Source organism: Limanda limanda, chromosome 19 (assembly GCF_963576545.1).
Source record: "Limanda limanda chromosome 19, fLimLim1.1, whole genome shotgun sequence".
Taxonomy (NCBI): domain Eukaryota; kingdom Metazoa; phylum Chordata; class Actinopteri; order Pleuronectiformes; family Pleuronectidae; genus Limanda; species Limanda limanda.
Genome location: NC_083654.1, coordinates 10,692,146 through 10,712,520, shown reverse-complemented (window position 1 = coordinate 10,712,520; position 20,375 = coordinate 10,692,146). Strand labels below are relative to the sequence as shown.

The 20,375-nt window shown below is 43.8% G+C and overlaps 1 protein-coding gene across 1 annotated transcript in view; it reads right to left on the bottom strand.

The window, feature by feature from the left end:
- The window catches only part of cdk6 (cyclin dependent kinase 6), a 35,356-nt gene extending 16,963 nt beyond the window's left edge, over window positions 1-18,393 (bottom strand). Inside the window, exons 1-4 of the mRNA XM_061092891.1 lie at window positions 18,328-18,393; window positions 17,067-17,636; window positions 12,867-13,002; window positions 6,418-6,585 (exon numbers count right to left, since the gene is read on the bottom strand). Of these exons, the coding sequence (XP_060948874.1) occupies window positions 6,418-6,585; window positions 12,867-13,002; window positions 17,067-17,290 (528 nt within the window). The 5' untranslated portion in view covers window positions 17,291-17,636; window positions 18,328-18,393. The remainder of the gene's footprint in view (window positions 1-6,417; window positions 6,586-12,866; window positions 13,003-17,066; window positions 17,637-18,327) is intronic.
- Between the last annotated feature and the right edge of the window lie 1,982 nt (window positions 18,394-20,375).

Sequence of the window (20,375 nt, the reverse complement as noted above, 5' to 3'; positions counted from 1 at the left end):
GTGTATTGTAGCATGTGCCTGTGTGTGTGTGTGTGTGTGTGTGTGTGTGTGTGTGTGTGTGTGTGTGTGTGTGTGTGTGTGTGTGTGTGTGTGTGTGTGTGTGTGTGTGTGTGTGTGTGTGTGTGTGTGTGTGTGTGTGTGTGTGTGTGTGTGTGTGTGTGTGTGTGTGTGTGTGTGCGCGCGCGTGTTGGGAGACACACGGGCCGGCTCTGTGCATGTGAGCATATGCATTAACATTTATAACAATGTATGTGATTGAATGTGCTTGTGTACAGTGTATCCCTGTTACTGTGTGTGTGTGTGTGTGTGTGTGTGTTTGCTCATGTCAATTTGAGGCCAGCCCCTCTGCTTCAGCCGGCTCCAGTCAAAGCATAGAGGAGGACTTTTCCTATTTTTTCCCCATGCGGAGCCATTTGAGGAGATATCTAAACATTCCCAGAGAGCGCTGCACGTGCTCCCCTGCGTGCAGTGCAAGGGTTTCCCCCCCTCTCTCCCTCGCCCTACTGCTGCCTTTCTTTCTTTCCTCCTTCCTTTTGCTTCTTTCAACCGGTAGAGTAGAAACACATTGTCTGGCAGAAGAGCAGATTCACAGACACGACTGTCCAGTTCATCCATGGTCACCACGAAGCAGCATGTTTTTCAGATGACAAAAAACCTTCATGAACAAGCATGCAGTTTGCCCTTATCTGCAATATTGTCACTTAATTGTAAGTTAATTTTCAAAACACGCCACAAGTGAGAAAGCACAAATGTTTATTTTTCCCAGAACACTGGTCTTAGTATTTAAACAAGACCCCCCCAAAAAATGGGAAACACCTCCACGGTGAGAACACAGATCCAGACTGAATCCGGTCCGGCTGCTCTTGAAAGCTTTGTATTGTTGCTCTGCTGCTGGAGCGCGGGGCAGGAAATCTGGTTTCAATTTGTTTAATGTCGTCTGAGATATGGCTGTCTTAATTTGGTGAACGTGGTGGGAGGGCTTTAAGTAATGGGGATGTGGGGGGGGGGGGGGGGTAGAATAAGGAAAATACCGTTGATCAGGTGACAATTTGACTCCTCTGCATCTCACCAACCTACTGGAAACTATGACTAGGAAAATACTAGTCAAAAAGATAATAATGGTGGTAATCAAAGTCTTTGGTTCAGTTAGTCATATATGAGAAAACAAGATTTCCTTAGCTCAGATACAAAACTATTTATTCAATTGATATATGAATAGTTAGAATACATCTTGTCATCTCCTGCTAACTATGGCAACACCTCTGTTTATTTTGGTTCCAAACTAGAAAAACACATCAACAGCTGACTAACATAAGTCTGGTGGCATTCCCCTTGGGTTTTCTAAATCCAATTTGACGGGCAAATCCATGCACATGACATGCATGAGTGTAGGAACTAATGGGCTTCATGGGACCGTCCAGTCATCCTCGAATTATAATGGTTGCCAATGTGTGGATGGAGGAGATGGAAATGACCACCGGGCTCAGGTTACTGGAGGTTATCCGTGTGTGTGTGTTTTGAAACAGACACCTGACCTACACTTTACTCCTCCTTTCTGTGAGAGTCAATGTGAGGCTGTAGCAGGAATATTTCCAGAAAATCCCAAGTTGATAACATTATTAAACATGCCATGGACGTAAAATATGAAAAAATTAAAATAGAAATTTGAAAGAGGATGAGATTGGAGAGTCTGCCTCCTGAGTGCTCCAGAAATATTCCTGATGTTGTGAAAGCGTCGGACATTTTACAGAGTTCATATCTGAAAAACGTCTCTAGATAAACCTTCACTGATGTGCTTATTTACTTCAATATTTACATATTGTTTTAGAGTAATATCTTTGCAGTGCACTAATGTGACATGGTGCAATGCAAGAAGCAGCCGACTGATTGGAAAGAAGGGCTTATGAACTGGAGTTCTCGGGACGACATCTTAGTTAAGTCTCACAAACTTAAGAGCAAGTAATCAATATCAAGTTAGGATCTATTTTGAATTTTATTTTTTTCATCCCTCGACTTTGACTAAGCTTACTCCAACTTATATGGTGGAAGATTTAATTCTTACATTAAATTGAAAATAAATCGAGGTCTTTATGATCCAACCCAATTCTGCAGCAGTATTTAAATAATAAGTCATGTTTTAACTCTCTGTACACAAAAGGATTTCTTTGATGCCGCAAACTTTCCTGGGCTGCATTTTGAACAAACATTTGCTGTAGCATTTATTCATAATTCAAACAACATCAAAAGAAAAAGTTTTTTCCCTCGAGTGCTTTGGCAGGAGTGGGGCCTCGGTGGGACGGCCCGGGAAAAGATCCTTCTCCACTCTTATTCTGGTATGTCACATTAACCCATGAGCTTCTCCCATCTGCCCGTCACTCACGCCGGCACAATGAAGCTGTCGGCCAGACTGGGGTCATTAAAAAACCATCAACAAAGCAACAAACCCTGAGGGACTTGGCAGGGGCCGCCTAATCTGGACCCCTGTACCAACCCAATGGGTGGTCTCTCCCTCTCTCTCCCTGGGAGGGTGAAATATGTAAAGCATGGTAGGTGAGCGATTTCGATAGAGCCATCAGTGAAACACAACCATGCGCAGACTCCACACGTTTCTTTTTATGTATATACAAACACATTTTGTGTCAGTGACATATGAACACGCCAGCTCGCTCCTATGTGAGAAAGCTACTTCATCACAAAAAAGAGAAGTTCGACAGTCATCAGCAGAAATGGCCGAGGGTGCAACTTTACGCAAGAAGAAAAACAAACGAGATGAGGAGTTGGGGACACTTTCTGACAACTTCATGCAAATGCTCGCTCCGACCGTCTCGTCATACTAGAAGTGCTAAATGATTCACTTTGAAAGCGAGAGAGAAGAGTCGCTTAAGCAACAGCATTTCTCCAAAAGCCCATCTGTCTGCCAGTAACAGTGGCATTAGGTGACTAAATAAGTAACTGCTGGGCTGTTGGGCAAAGGGGAAGATCCTCTTAAAAAGTGTGTGTGTGTGTGTGTGTGTGTGTGTGTGTTTGTGTGTGTGTGTGTGTGTGTGTGCTCTGCATACAGTGTAGATTATCTGCTTTTATTAGCAAGAGGAAACAATGAATGGATGAATGGAGGCCGTGTGTGTGTGTGTGTGTGTGTTGGAGAGATAGGGGGATTCCAGACACAGGAACATTCATCCGGAACCAAAGATCCTGTGCTCACGTTGCATGCATGAAATCTCACTCACACACACACACTTTTTTGTGGCCCAATCTGTATGACCAAGGAAGGATATGTGTGTGAGTTTGTGTGCAAGATTTACATGTTGTGTGATTTTGTGTGTGAGTGTGTAGGACTTGATATCAGTCACTCATATCTAAAAGGTGAAATCCCGGGTAAGCATTCTTCTCTCGACGAAGTGTCCCCGTCGAGTCATAAACGAAGTAGAAACCACACTTGTGCTGAATATTGTGTAACTCTACAAACTGTTGGGTTGGGTATGACTTCCTCTGAGACGGAGCTGTGTATTATCACCGATCCGAGTGATGAATGACTCACATTACAAATGATAATCATAAAAAATTACCCTTGATAATAATACTGAGAAACTGGGATCTGGGCTAAAATCAGACGTTACTCAAACGGAGAACACCCTCGAAATAAATGTTTAAAACTCGCCCCCTTCCAACTGACAATCAATCAATCGTAAGATTTTTATCAGAACTTCCTTATAACGCCCGTCTTAAAAGTGAAAGCACCTGCCGTAATATTCACTTCTGACAGTTAACCCATTTTTACATTACATCCGTGATCAAATTCAATTCAAAACCTTCATTTATTAGTCACTCTACACTAATGTCTAAATAAAATGTATGTTTCTTGTGATGTGAGGTTTGACTTGGCTTCTTGAGATCTACTATTAGACTTTTTCTGTTCATTTGATTGTGAAAAAATGTTATAACCATAATATGTGAACAAAAAACTAATATTTTTATAAGTGTGCCAAGATGAACCAGCTTGATCAGGAAATTCTTGTTTTAGTTGTACAATATGTGACTTCAGCCACTAGGGTGAAAACAACGCCATCAAAACAATTACAGAAGACAAAATTTGAGTCGTGAGGCAGTGTGGGATCATGGGAGTTGTTGTCTTCGCCACCGTTGCCAATGAGAATATAACTGATGCCACCAGGGTGCAAATAATCTTCTCAGATGAGCTAACCCATTTTAGTTTTGTTCAAGTTACCCAGCAGACGACAATGAGTCTATGTAATCCATCATGGGACCAATACCAAAGTGGAAGGAAAATACAGCCAACTGGCTAACTGGCTAGCAGCATGTTTCTCTTTCTAGACTGAAGATTTTCACTGCTGCTGGATTTCATGTTGTCACCAGCACCTAAATCCATGTTTCTAATTGAACCAGAATGTCAAGTCTTACAATCCTTTTTAATGTGACTCACAAAGTATAGATGACTGCTGCGGTTAATATGAAATGGCCTCAGCTGCTTGTCAGCTGTTGCTACGGCCGCGTGTCGGGTCTGATACAGGAGAAGCTTTTCTTGGAAAGATGCTGCACAGGTTGATGTTCTCCTGAGTTTCCTGAATAACCTGCATGGTCACCAGCGCCAATCCTGATATGAAAGCTTCTCCACTTTCTCTGATGCCTCATCTGAAGATGGAGTGAGTAACATTAACTAGAGTATACACTGTCTATTGCATTTGTGGTCGTGTTCCGGAAATACTTCATTTTATATGTTGAAATCCTCGCAGGACTGTAACACGATCAATCAAAGCAGAGACAAGTTAGCGAGCGAGTCCCCGAAAAATGACGGAGACTCGAGCAGTTGTCAGGAAACACGTGTTCATATGGGTCTAGCTCTGATGGAAGAGGTGATGGGAGAGGGAGGGATGCATCAGTGAAATTTCTTTCCAACTGAAAGTCGAACTTCCAGGACTACCAACCCTAGCTTTAATGGAATATTTAGAGGAAGGCCAACAATAAAAGATGATAATAAAATGACGACATGTTTGGTCAGGCTGATCAGTGAAGAAGCTAAAAGGCATACAGAGCGTCTCTCTGTGGAAGTGTGAAACAGAGCAGGAAGACCTCTCTCTGCAAATAAAGGCATATAAAAAAGGTAAGGAGCTACTACCTCCATTGTGAAAGTCTCATTTCTCCTTATTTCAAGCTCCTCCAAAGACTCCTTTCAGTCCCTCTCTATACTATCTGGTCATCAGAGCCCAGAGTTCAATAGTTGGACATCAAAGTACCGACGCCGGGGTGGGAGGGGGATCTGTCTCTCCTCGTCTGTTCCGTCCCTGTCTGCAACAACCACTGAGGGATTCCTGAGACGGGCCGGGGGGGCCCTCAGCTCTCACTTTACACAGAGAAACCCTATCATTTGGCCCGGCGCCGCGCAGCTACCCGCTGATGCCCCGTAAGTGCCCGCTATATCACATTAGACGCTTTTTATCTATCTCTCTGGAGATGGGCGGGTGGTCCAGGGCGGTGTGTTTCTGTGTTTGTGTCTGTACAGGACTAAACGCATAGACTGATTTGAATTAGACATGGTGGGAATATGATTTGGGACGGTATCTCCAGACGATTGAGCTGATTAAAAGGTCAACATCAACAAGGAAATATGGTCCAAAAAAACACGCTTTCCAGGACGTCTCTGCAAAGTACAGAGCTAGACAGATGGTTTAAAGCCTATATAGTGATAAGTGGCATCATCACTAACAAGTCAGAAAATGATGTCATATATAGCCGAGAATCTTTTTTCCCCCCTAGCGTATCTTTATCTTATATATAGACTCGACTTAAAGCTTCGATGAATAAACATTTTTTGTGATCATATTATAGGGTAATGCCATCCCACTAAATTTTTTTATGATACCATGATGAATATGAAATGCCATTATTACAACAATATCTAAAAGTTAACACTTCCTGAATGGCTAATATGATGAAAATTTAACCGCCTTGGCAAAAGTGAAAAAGTATCTAGGTCCTTTAAAATCTGTTGCCTAGAGTCCGCAGGGGTCACAGGTTGTATACAAAAGGTTGACTTAAGAGTGAAATACAAACTATAGGCATATAAAAAATACAATTAATTGCCTCTCCAGCTAAATAAATGATGGATTTGCTGAAAAGACTTAGAATATGACACTAATGTTTGTGAAAAGCATTAGGAAGTAGTATTCACCAAACTAGACAGGTGCAGTAGAGCTTGTTTGATACCAGGCGCCAAAGCATCATGTCATCACCATCAATTTAATAGTCCAAGTCTATTTGTGTCTTCGACCCACTTTAAACATCCTGCGACCCACTTTTAGGCCTCTGTTCATCTGCTGTGAAACCGTGGGCTGACAGAGTTCGATTCAAAGGAAAATAATTCTTGCTGTGCTTTAGATATATGAACGAGATAGAACTCACCACAGAGGTGAGCGCCATCTGGAAGCTGTAGATGCGCGCCAGGCCGAAGTCGGCCAGTTTGATCTGTCCTCCGCTGGTGACCAGGATGTTCTGGGGCTTCAGGTCGCGGTGGACAACGCGGTGAGAGTGCAGGAAGTCCAACCCCTGGAGCAGCTGGTACATCATATCCTGTGGGGCGACAAAATGGAGTGAGGATGTTTTAAGTTAGTATTTTGTGGGGAAAAAAGTTTGATCCGATTTTTATTTATGGCTCTGAATCCAGGAAATGTGACCTGTTGAATTGGATTTACTTAAAACGTTCAGCCTTTGTCAGAGAAAAAGTCAAAAGACAGATGGTTTTGTGACCTTGCACCTCTAGATCAACAGCTGAATTAATTCCTGTGTCGGACCAGCGATAAAAGACCTGAATAGGACCTGCAGTCAGAAGTTAAGCAGAATGGCTGAGACATTTAGATAGAGAGGGAGTTCACTGGAGGAGGCCTGTGTCTTCTTTTTTTTTGTGTTGTTGACTGTGGCAGATGTTTGATAACTGACACACACACACACACACACACAGACACACACACACACACACACACACACACACACACACACACACACACACACACACACACACACACACACACACACACACACACACACACACACACACACACACACACACACACACACACACACACACACACACACACACACACACACACACACACACACACACACACACACACACACACACACACACACACACACACGAACGACAGTGGCAGAGAGAGGCCCTGCTAGGGTCTCTGTTCCCCGGCAGCTGTCCTGCTTGACTTAATTGGCGCCGGTTCTCTTTATGCCCATACGCTGACCTCGGCGATGGCCACAGGCGCCGCGTCCGCGACACACTGACAACACAAACTGCTGCGAGCAGGAACCAGCTATGTCAACCTGCTTCGACATGTTCCTTTCAAACTGAAAGGCTGAAACCGGCGCTGCACCTGTAAACAAATAAGTTATTGCGAAGTAGCTAAACCAGGTGAGAGTTTGGCAGAGGTTGCAAAGTCTTGGGACGATATATATATTTATTTTTACAAAAGGGATTGTCTGCTTGCAAAGGAAACAACATGGAGATAAAGGAGACATGTCGGTGCAGTAAAATGCTGTGATGCAGGGTGTGCATTCTACACCACACACCCCCCCTTTCAAAACACACACACACACACTCTCTCTCTTAAATACACACACACACACCCCAAAACCCTCCGCCAAGACCTCACAAGTGACATGGACCCGAGCCCGCAGCTCTATTCACCAGCCGACCAGCTGGTGAGTGAGTCAAAGGGGTCTGCACAGTCAAGCAGAAAACATTAGCAAACGGCGCAGGGCAGGCTGCTGTGCCGGAGACCCCCCCCCCCCCCCCCGCCCCCAACACAGCACTGCAGAGGCTGGGGAGTGATGTGAGTGAGTGCCCCTCCTTCCACCCTGGGTTTGTGTTAATGTAACGTTACATCTACATTTTCATTTGTGTGTGTGTGTGTGTGTGTGTGCTTCCCAGGCTGTGCAAGTGTGTGTGTGTGTGTGTGGGGGGGGGGGGGGGGCTGGTCCTCTGACCAGGAGCAAGCAGGATGCATAAACAGACCTTCCTTTCTACGGCTCCATCCAGCCATGACCTAGAGAGCAGGGCGGCAGACAGACAGGGCCATAGGACAGCGGCGGGTAGTTGGTTATTTTGTGTGTGTGTGTGTGACACAATAGCACCCCCCCACCCCCATTAGTTCCTTTCTGCTTTAAATAGCCATTTCACCGTGCTTCCTGTCAGCAGCATTTCCGAGTAAACACCAATTATCTCACGAGTGTGACTCTTGGACAAACACACAAACAATCTTGGCCCTTTGGCCCGGGTGCCATCCTCTCCATCGGATCGATTACCCACACAGCGGAGTGATGCGAAATATCCCAGCTGTGTTCGACTGCAGTGTGAATCGGTCGAAAAGATAAGTGCCGACGTTAAACAAGTTGGTCAAACGATGCCTCAAAGTGTAACAACCGGAGAAAAGTTCCAGCACCAGCGAGACTCGCATGAGCTGCTCAACCCACAACTGTCTTCATCTGGCAACACTTCAACCAAAAAGAAACCCCCCCCATAAACAACTTGGCCAGGAGGAAACCGAATCACACAAAAAGGCAACAGATCTGACCCTGAAAAAGAAGGAAAAAGGTCCAGGGGAAAAAAGTAGTCAGCCCTCCGCAAGATGCAGTCAAAACATGGCTTTCTCAGTGCGCCTCCCTTTCTAATGCAAATGGACCAGAGGCAGCCATATTGTTTATTGTAGCCAAGCACAATATGGGACATCTGCCGGTTAGCGTTAGTGTAATTCCCTCCCCATGCTTCATTAACCTCCCCCTTTATGGGCCCTCATAATGGAGCGGTGGAAGCTTGGACGGCGGCGGCGCAGGAGGGTGGGCGAGTCTCAAGCGCCGGCCCGGGCGAGGAGCACCGAGGCTGGGGCAGCCCGGCCGCTTGATGTCCTTCCAGCTCATTTGATTGCTGGAGGAGGGCCCCTTTCATCAATGAGCATGTGGTGGGTCTCGAGTCTAAGGAAGGCCGAATGGGTGGTAGAGGGTGGGGGGGCTGGAGTGAACAGGGGTGGGGTGTCTGGTGCTGGGGGTAGATTGGCGTTGAGACAAAAACTATGGGCCTGTTCTTCTTGGTTAAATGTGGATGAATTCAAAAGTAACACTGAGGAGGTAAGCATTTCATCTGATGGGTGGAGGTGTGCCAAAATCTGGATTGTTGGAAAGGGATTGGTCATCTGGTGGTAAATTAAGTTATCGAGGAGAGAGGGGGGGGGGGGCTGCACTGGGGGGTTACTGTGCAGTATCCACTGTCCTAGAAATAACAGGGGATGGCGCCTGGGCCATCTTGTCACTCCATCATTGTCCTTTTGTCCACTCAAGACCCCGGCTGTATGGATGTGAGGAGAAAGCAAAAGGAAGGAGGTGTGCCTGAAGGGGTCACCATGCTTCAAACAAAGTGCTTGTTGCATTGTTGGGCCGCGTCAGAAACGTCCGCTCCCAACGCCACAATTGTGTGTGTGTGAGCTATGGGGGGGGGGGTTATGTCCACTAATTTTTGTAACATTTAAAAGAAAGCCCTCCAGGCAAGAGGCAATGGTTTCAACTTCCATCTCTAGCTCTTTTGTCGTCTTTTTTGTTTTGTTCACTTCAATCCGGCCACCGCGAAAAACTGTTGGATCTTGGATGCAAGATCCACGGATTAAGACTGCAACTCAAATGATTGATTATTTTCATTTATCCATTAGTCTGTATTGATCTACTGGTTAATCACCAACTGTGGGAACCATTCATTTGTATTGGAAAATGCTTAACCAATCAATTGTCGGTTCATTTTCCGGTTGATGGAACAATCAATTCATCAGCTTATCCCTAAGACACTGCCGTTAATTAAAAAAGGGTTTCAAATTCAAAACTAAAAGATATATGAAATGGTTAGAACTAATTTCAAAAAGCTTTTTCACACTCCAATTCCAAAAGAGTCAGTTGAAAGTTATATAAAACAAATAGAAAGCAATTTTTGAGACATTAATGTTAAAAACAATAATGCTCAAGACGAGTCAGGAAGTTAACCTTTTCCAGCCCAGAAAAATACAAACAACTACAATGACACTTGGTAGAGCACGTACGACCCGATCTTGTTCATCAAGGGCCATTCATTATTTATTGAGAAATTTTAAAACACGCTCTAACAATGTTAAAGGAAGTGAAAAAAAATATCCTGGATCCGCCCCCTTAATCAAAAAATCTCCCAGGGTTAACAGGTTCTTCCTCTGCCCAAACCCCACCCTTCCAACAAGTTTCAATAACATCAGTTTGGTAGCTTTTGCATAAGCCTGATAAGAGACAGACAAACAGTTATGAAAACATTGCAACCCCCAAACATATATGATCTCCAATTATGTATAAATTCGTCTCAAAATATGTTTGAATTTTATCATCCATAGTGAAAACATCATTGTATAAGACGGAAGCCTGGTTCATATCAGAAGGTGCTTCTTGTGAATATCAAAGTCAAAATGTTCTGAATGAAGAACTGCTGATTTGCATAAAGCTGGGAACATGAACAGTCATTTTAAAGAGTGCAGATATTCATCAGAACACTGTCAGAGAAACTGTTTGAGGATGATTTGGCAGATTGTTGAGTGAGGTTAAAGCCCCAGAGCTAAAGGCTAAACCGAATCCTGGTTAACACCTCTGTTCATCAGCCGATCATGTTTAAATCATACAGGACCTCGTTTATTCAATAAACATTTCACGAAACAAAAGAAGCAAACCACACATAGCTTGTTTTTTAAGATATTTATTAAATAAATACTTAGAAATACTGTATTTTATTTTACTTAAATTGTTTTGTTTTACACATAACCCTGAACATTGTGCAGGTCTGATCCAAACTACAGAAAGTGAGATTTATGAAATTATTGCAGCCAAATGAGGTTTTGACCAGATGCTTGTTTTTTTCCACCAACACTAAGTATTCAATAAAGACAAGATTATATCTACTTATGCTTTATTAAAGCATTTTGTGTTTACATTTGTGACCTGGATGAAGATCTGGTCACATTAACACTGCCGTCAGACAAGCAACTGAAGCCTGAACATTTTCCTGAAATTTTCCAGAGAGCCTGCGTGTGAGAACGCAATTTTAAGATGTTCACTGTTCTTTTCCCGCCAGCCCCTTGTGATAATTACAAAAAAATAGTCAGGCTGTGTTTGAATACATCAGGAAAATGTGCAGAAAATGAATTGCAAGCTAGCAGGAGTGTTGATGCCAAGCCACATCCACACATGGAAGATGCGAATAAAGATGTCAAATTTGAAAGCGGAAGAGATTCAAACGCTTTTCCTGATAAAGGCTGAGGCCGGTGACAAAACGTAGAAAACAAAAACATTCGATGTGCGCAGAAGGATTTATACTTCATGTGCAGCATTCTGCAAAATCTACAGGTGCCACCTGTCGTCTAATTGTTTCTTGAAATGTCGTTGTTATTGGGAATGCGTCTGACGTGGACAACCTCCCGCTGATTTCTTCAAATGTAAGCCCAAGAAAATGTCCCAGGTTCGCGTTAGGGTTAAGTATTGCTGCAGAAGTAAAATATTTGAGGTTTTACGACAAATCAGGATCACCACTACACAGGGACCCACAGAAACTACCACTACGCCACGTCCTGTATCGACTTCAGCAAAAAAAAAAAAAAAAACCCTGGGAAAGCCTCGGGTGGGATCTACCTGACTCGTCTACGCTTGCACAGCATCTCGCCAACATTACAGTCTGACACAAAACTTTCAAACATAAACCCAGCCCTGGGGTGAAACCGATGGTTACTCTAGCTTCAGCGACTTCTCCGTTTCAAACATGACACTTTAAACTCGGAGGTCCCTCCGTCCAAAAATAGAGGCATGCCCCTGCGGCGATGTCCGGGGTGTATCGACAGACCTTTGGGGTGAAACGCGATAAAGAGATTTTTAAAAAGAGATAAGTGTGGGAAAGATTAGAATAAAAGAATACGGTTATGGAGGAAAGGAGCTGGCGACACATCCACTTCCGAGCTTTCGGCAAAGGTGTAAATGGACACTATGTGGATGTATTTTAATGAATTGGAGAAACGGATAGTGGTGAGTGAGAAGGTGTTGTACCTTTAATAGAAGGATTGACAGTGAAATACACTCTTTGTTTTAAAATCCAGTTTATCACACACACACATTTTCTCTGTCTCCATCTGTAACACAGTGTAGAGCAGCTCTGAGAGCTCAAAATGAAAATAGAGAAGGAGCCTTTAATTTGGAGCCCATCTGCCACATGTGCTGCCCTTCAAACGCTCTGGTACCTCTGATGTTAGAGGGAGCTGCACTCTGTCCTCCACGTCTCCGGCCAAGAAAGCTCACTCTGTACCATACAGACATGCAACAGTCATTCCAGAGAGGTTTAGCAAGTAGCATTCCTCATATTTCAAATAGAAACAGAGCAATACTTGAAATTGAAATGTTTTGTAATGGGTGTTGGAATATTAGTTTGCAAAGAAGTCCAGACATTTTTCTGATGGGGCTTTATCGTGCCAGGCCCCAAGCAAGTGAGTGGTTTATTTTGAAACTGCAAGAATAAAAATATCTCTGGATGAAAGAGCAGAGCCTTACAGGTAGAGGACGCAGACGGAGTCTTTAACTGGTAAGGACCAGATTCTACAACCTTTGGGGATAAAGGCTGATGTGGGATTTTTGCAGTGGAATTTCCACATCATGTCTGGGCATTTCCCTGTTGTTGTGAACGCTTCTGACAGAGCAATCTCCTTAATTTCATGTCTGAAAACTGCATTGCCGACAATTCAAAGACACCAGTTTATAATTCACCAGATTCATTTACAGTAGTTGTAGAAAACAAGGATTACCTTGATGGTCTCCGGTGGTACTCCAGGGTCGGGGGCCTTCTCCAGGTAGGTGGTCAGGTCCTGATCCACATGCTCAAAGACCAGGGTGAGTTTGGTTTCTCGGTCAGTTCGAGAGACCGTGCACACATCGAATAACCTGGAACAAGAGGGTAGAGTCGTCCATTGTGCTTAAGCTTCAACAACATAAAGACAGGACCACATCTTCTCTCTGGTCAACGTGGCCTGGACCTTTATATACACACACACATATATATATATATATATATATATATATATATATATATATATATATATATATATATAACAATATTCCTATCAGACATACTGAGCACATGAGCAATGCACTACTTATATAAAGTCAGCCGCAGTGTCACATCAGGATAATCTATGCATCTGGCAACCGGGGAGTGGTTCAGACAGAAATAGGCGTGTCAAACACTGTAACTAATCACCTGTATAATAATAACTGGTATGACAACCAAGTGCAATGGTTACTGCTGCTGTTTGCACCTGGGTTTCCTGCTGATACGAGTCAAAATGGCCGCTTAAGATAAGGGTCTAGGATCTAGATAAAGCAAACACACTTGAATTTGTTGTTTTACCTTGATTAAGATCTAAATTCAGTTATGACAAGGGAAAATCCTGTCAGCATTTAGACTTAGACATAAAATCATAATTAAATCTCAGTCGGCTCCTGAATAGTTATAATTAACAGAAACCCGTAGCAGAAATTTAACACAGGTGGGCTTGAATTGGCTGAATTGGAGTCAGTCCCATAGTAAAATGTCCAGAAATGATCCACGGAAGCCCGTGTGAAAATACAGTAGGAACATTACCAGAAAATTCAGTGCGTGAGAGTGGGAGTGTTGATGTTTCTAATGCAAAAAATAAAAAGGATACAAGATCTCAGAACGAAAAGGGGGTGTCATACATATGGGAGACTCCATTCGAGAGCGTTTTGTCATTGGATCAATGCCTGGGTTTAGATTTAGCTGTAAACAAAATCACAGATTTAGGCAGCAGAAATCATGTCCTGCCTCCTGTATGCTCTACCCAGACTCCATCCCTCATCTGAATGTTCCAGAATAATGCATGATTTACATATGGTCTACTCATGTATTGCGTCCTTAATATGCGAAATGCAAACTCTGGAAAATAACCAGATTAACAATCTCCTGCAGGTTGTGCTGATGTCGCTCTCTCAGGTTACTCTTTAAATGTCAACAAGTTCCATGCTAAATGCTAAACTTCTAAGGATTCAAGACTATCGAGGCCCAAGCCCCAATGTTTTTGGTTGTGTTTCACTGGGCAACTAACTAAGGCCAAGAATCCAGATTATGTCAGCAGACCTGCCAAGTGAGGCTTTAGTGAAAAGCCGGGAAAAAAAAATCTATCCAGTATGTCGTCTTCAAAGAGCTGGGAACAACAAGTAACATTCCTCAACCGGTGCCATGACAACTCCTGATGCTCTATAGGAAGTGGACCGAAGTGAAGGCAGCATCTTTCGTCGGGATAACAGAGGAGATGAATGGATTCTGGACCGATCTCCAACTGATGCATGTTGTGCCAGTGATATATTACTGTAATCACATTACTTTTCCTCTATAGCATGGGAATAAAGCGGTAGTAATGCTTTGTATTGTTAAAATACGCAATTTACATAACACAAATGGGCTGTTTTGTCCCTCATCACTTCAACAACACTTCCCCTACAGTGTCTTTATCGACAATGTGTAATCCCAATGTGCTTAGAAGGCAAAATAGACAAAGTATATTTTTTACTTAGCTAACTATGCTAAGTAAGATAGAAGCTAACAAAATAATGACACCGAAGAGATTGTATCGATGATTGTTGCTGCTAATGTGAAGTCACAATGAAAATGATGCTACTCAATGCCACTTCAGTAATTCCAATGCACGCTGCCATTATTCAAACGGGCTAATCTACAATATCTGTTTTAAATTGAAGCATGGAAAGAGCTGACTAAATCTCTGCGGAAACTCTTTCATTCCCATCCAACAAGACATCACGTGTCCGTGCCAACGCGCTTGTAATCAGCAGACTTGGAAATGCTACAGTCAGAAAAGTGTGTGAGAGGCTATCCGTTCAAGATATTAGCGCTGTGCATGATGTCACAGCAACGACGGCGCCCTCGCCTTGAAGCTGTGGGGTTAAACGCCCCTCACCGCTCGATTGTTGGGCTACAATGTGGGCTCTCAGCAGACACTGAACATGTGGATTGAATAATGGGCCGCATTACAAACATCCAGGGGTTGCCTGGAGTCACACAGAAAGCCCACAATGCACTCCTCCTGGCCTGAGCTGCTTGGCACGGCTTCCTGGCTAAACCGGGGGATAGTGGGGTTCCTCTGATGGTTCAATGAGCCCGACAGTTTGCACTCTTACACCAATTGATCGCGACAAATGCTACTGCACATTCTTGTGATGTCAAAGTAGCAAACAAACTCCATTTAACCACTGCGTGAAACTGACCTGAAACAACTACAATGTACACTCTTTGCCTTCCAGTGAGAACAAAAGCCATTGTGATCCCTTTAGGAGAAAACCATAAACATTATCCTCCATTATTCATTTATACGCAGGGGAATTATTGTCAGAGGCAGAAGGGGACTGGCCATGCTTCTGAAAGTCCACTTAGAACTTCCCCATCCCAAAGCACTCAATATCCCATAATAAAACAAAAACCAAGGTCAGACCTTGGCCAGAGCCGGCATATGACGCAGTAGCTGACTGACCTCAGTGAACAACTCAATACAAAACTGAAAGAAAATGTCCTCTCTGCGTCGAGCAGTGAGGACAGGAACTATACAAACTGGGTATGTTACTTTACTTTAAATAAAGTCAGTAAATCCAATCTAACTTTCAGCAGCTGAGCAAGGTAAGGGTTGCCGTCATGCTCGTGGGCACATTGGCAGTGTTTGGTTTGATGGGCACACATATATAAAATAGTTCGAATCTTTTAATTTGTATTCGGGGAAAGTTGGTCAAGCTAAACAAACTATTCGATGGCTTTAAGAAAGTAGTGGTAATAGATATTTAATGGAACAGATTCATCAGCAATGAAATCATTGATAATTTCAGCCCAAGTCAACTTGCACTTTTCTGAAATTAGCAAATTAGGTCAAATTCCCTTAGCCAAAGATCTGTAAAAAGTTAATAAGTCAATATTTTGAATTACAAATACTAAATATAATCAGGTCTCTAATTATAAATAATATTAGTTATAAAGATCTTACAGAAAGGTGAAGGTCAAATCATTAGGAAGGTCAACATTGAATAGAAACAGCACGTTTCCCACGCTGAGAGAAGCTGTCACTGAGAGAAAAGAGAGCATGATCTCTGTTTTTAAAACATACATATTCTGTTCCACTTTGACATATAGACCAGTAGCATATCCCTGGGAAAAGTGGGACAGGAAGTGACCAGTTCTTGAGGATTTTTTGTCTTTTAAAAGGCAGATAAGACTTATGTTTAATACTGAGTGGAGTTGAGTGTTTTAGAGATACATACATGAGTCAATCAGTGTGACTGGATTCAAACAATAACTATAGAGAGGTAACCAGTATTGGAAAAAGGTGCAAGTTGGGATCTGACGGGTGGGCATGCGTCTACTGTCACTGACAGCACCCAGCTAGTTGTTGTGCTGCACATGTTTTCATATTGCCAGCAGTAAAGAGTCAAAGGCAGATATCTGCAGCAAAAATGGAGCTTGTATACTGTGGGACATGTGAGGCACAGGCCGGATAATTAAAAAATATAAATTATTGCATTTCCATCTATATTAATATAACAAACAACCAATAAATATTGATATACTGCTTATGCATAAAGCAAGAAGAGTGGAGGGGTATAACTCAAGTGTTATAACTCTGATATGTTAAATGTTGAGCTGTTTATCAAGTGTCACTCTCTGCTCACAAAGAGTTTAAAACCAAAACCTTCACTCAGGAGCAAAACATCCATCTTTAAACATAAAATAAACCATAATCTGACATTTATGGTGATACTTATCAACTCGTAAATTATGTCTTGATATAATTTCCAGCCATTATCGTGCAGCCCTTTGAGACCCCATAATAACCACAGTGACCATTTAAAAAAACAACAGGAAAACACACAGTTTCACACAGACCCACACACACACACACTGGACTGCCCACCTCTCCCCTCTCACTTACCTGACAACATTGGGGTGCTCGAAGGCCTCCAGCTGCCTCAGTACCGCCACCTCCCGGATGGTGGAGAGAGGCATCCCCTCTTCCTCCGTCTGGACTCGAACTCTTTTCAGGGCTACAAATCGTCCGCCGTTCTTCAGGTCCCTCGCCTTGTACACTTTCCCATAAGCGCCTTCTCCGATCTCGGCCACGGGCTCATACTGAGTGATAATACTCTCTTTGTCCATTTTTGCAGATTTTCTTTCCTTTTTCCTCTCTGTCTCTCTGCCTCCGTCTCTTGTTGAGAAAATATTGCGGGGGGAATCCCGGCGAGTGTTGGCGAGCCAGAGAGCTCTACGAAGGCATATTCACAGCAAAGAGTCGGCACATGCCATGCCTGCAGAGGACAGGGAGAAGACACAGATGGAGGAAGTCACCATCTTTGTCAGGTTATTGGTCAAACTGTGTGCTCCAGGTAGGCAACAACAGCACTGTCATGTTTTATTCCGACTATCAACACAAGGGCAGCGTTGCGTCCCAACGTCCACTCCTCCTCCTCCTCTATTACGCACAGCGGCTCATGTCCTCCAGCCCCTTAAACACAGAATAATGTGAAATAATTCAAATTAAACACTTTACCAATCCGCCTTTGAGTTGAATAAACTGTCTTGTTGTAACAAAAATTAAAAAAATAAAGTCCCCGTCCCCCCCTCCCATGCGGAGTGAAGTAATGTCCATGCGAGGCTGCAAGTTTTTAATCTGTTAAAAAGGAATTAAATCACATTTTTAAAAGGGAACACGCACGCACAGGACACATGCACGCAGCTGGAGGGTGGGTTGAGTCACTGAAGTAACCGATCAGCAGCTTAGTCAAAGTTTATGTTTGAGGCGACACAAACTTTGGCGAGCACGTGGCTGTCTACTGATTGCATTGTCTGGAACTTCCTACAGCAGCAAGTCCTTTAAAAGAAGATTGTGAAACAGCCCGAAATGTACGCCTTTCGTGCTGGAAATCGCTCTAAACACGTAAAGTGGTTTCACGAGGGAGTTTTAGACGTGTTTTCACCCGCTTCGGCCGCTTCCTCTAATTTATATTAATTTTTAATTGCGCGCAGCCCCCAATTAAAAGTTATACTCACAAATCAGAGGAGTAGCACGTTTCGCTCCTTTTAAAACCACATTCAAATTGTAAAGCGGCTTCTTCAAGACATGCTGGCATCACATCCGCCGCTTATTACCCCCCCACCCCCCACACACACACACCTCCACCGCTTCCAGTGTTTACCTTATTTCTACGTTGTCAATAAAGGTCCAATAAAATTGCTGAGCAGGCGCTGGTCGCTGGTGTTGTCTTCGGGGATAATGAGACCTTGTCCCCGCGTCAGACACATCCCCGGGTCCGCTGTCCTCCCTGCCTTCCTTCCACATGCGGTTACACGCGGGGGCCACACAGGTAGTTTTTTCTTTTTTGGGGGGGGGGGACGGGTGCAAGCAAGCAAGCAGTCCTCCTCTTTAACCCCCCATGCCTCAGACACGGCATCGGCCCCGGCAGATCCACTCACACACACAAGGGGAGGAGGGTGGTGGTGGAGGGCTGTACTAGCACACACACACACACACACACACACACATATACTAACACACACACACTCTCACTGCGAGTCGGTGTGTAGTAGGGGAAGGGGATGAGGCGTGTTGGGTGGGTGGGGGGGGGTCACAGGACAAAGGCAAACGCGTGATCGAGCCCCTCCAGCAGCCAGAACTGGTTCCTTTCTTTCTCTTCCCCACTCTGTCCCTCTCTCTCTCTCCAGGACACAGAGCCCTGGATCGGCCCTATATCAATATAAATATATAGAAATGCATTTGCAGCCCCTCGCCTGCCTGTGTGTGTGTGAGTGTTGTGTGTGTGTGTGTGTGTGTGTGTGAGTGTTGTGTGTGTGTGTGTGTGTGAGCTCCGGCTCGGCCTGCCTTTCCCACGCCGGCTGAATGTGGCCTGACCCCCTTCAGAGAGGTTTGACACGGAGCGGGGACATTTCCGCATTCCTCCCGGACTACAAAGGCCTCGCCGCCTCCCTCCTCGGCCTCCTCGGTGCTCCGCTGCGGGTTCGATCCCCCCAGTGTCAGCACCGGGAGCACAGCGGGGGATCGGGGGGAGAGAGAGAGAGAGAGCTTGGGGGTTTGTCGGATGGACGGCCACACTATCTTTCTGTGTGCCCCGGGCCACACAGAGGAACTCCCCCCCCCGGGGTAACACACAAGTGCCAGCGGGAATGCGGTGGGACCAGCTCGGCCTGGGATGGTCCTGATGGGTCAGGTTCAAGGCCCCGGTGCCTTGATCTGTGGCCGGAGCCAGGAGTCCTCTGCTCGGGTGGTCGTTTGCCAAAGGTCCCCCTGCCCCATCCAGGCCCGATGGCCATGTGGTCTATACTTGATAGCACTTCTTTTTTATTCTGAATATGTGTAGCTATAAGTTTGCAAACAATCATCTATACAGAGTATACATTTATTGTTAGATGGAAACATGTCTGCAGGTCAGTTCATTACACAGAGGCCTAAACTACATGATAATAATAATACTAATCTATGAACAATGAGAAACTTTTTTATAATCATAATCGTTCTGAAATATAATTTGCCAAATGTGCCTTTTCAATTGTTCCTATAGAATTAATATACACAATATACTCACCTTACATGTTGTTATGAAAGGGAATGTATAATCAATAACTAAAAACATGAATTAAATATTGTTTAAGAATTGTAAAACCTCAAACTTGATTTCTTCAACAAAACAAACAAGACTCACTTTAGTTGTTGGATTTAAATCAAGTTTATTTTTTATGTTTTAAGTGTAAGTATTTATGTTTTCAAACTTTATCTTATTATTATAAATGTAAAGGGGTAAATGTGTCCAGCAATATCTTCTGTGGGAGAAGTTCTTCAAACTCCATCATAAAGTTTCACTTTTTTCTCCCTCTTCCATGCCGGACACGGTTTTGGACATGACAAGACTTGATGTTAGATTATCCCAATGAATAGCCAATTACAGGCGTGTAACCGAGGCCCATTCTCCCAGCCTCAATGAAGGGAGCGTATTAGAAATGCACAGAAGATCAGAGGAAGGACCTTCCCCCGGTGCCATCATTTACATGCAAACCTGTCTCGCTTGCTGCTCCTAGAATCCACTGATTTCCATTGAAAAGGTAAAACTATGGGGGGATAATAACATGGAAGTATGTCTGCCCAACTTTATAGGCAACCTCACATTTAAAAAACATTTGCATGACAAAACACACAATGCAGACAATGTGCCCAAGACCAATTACTGTAAAT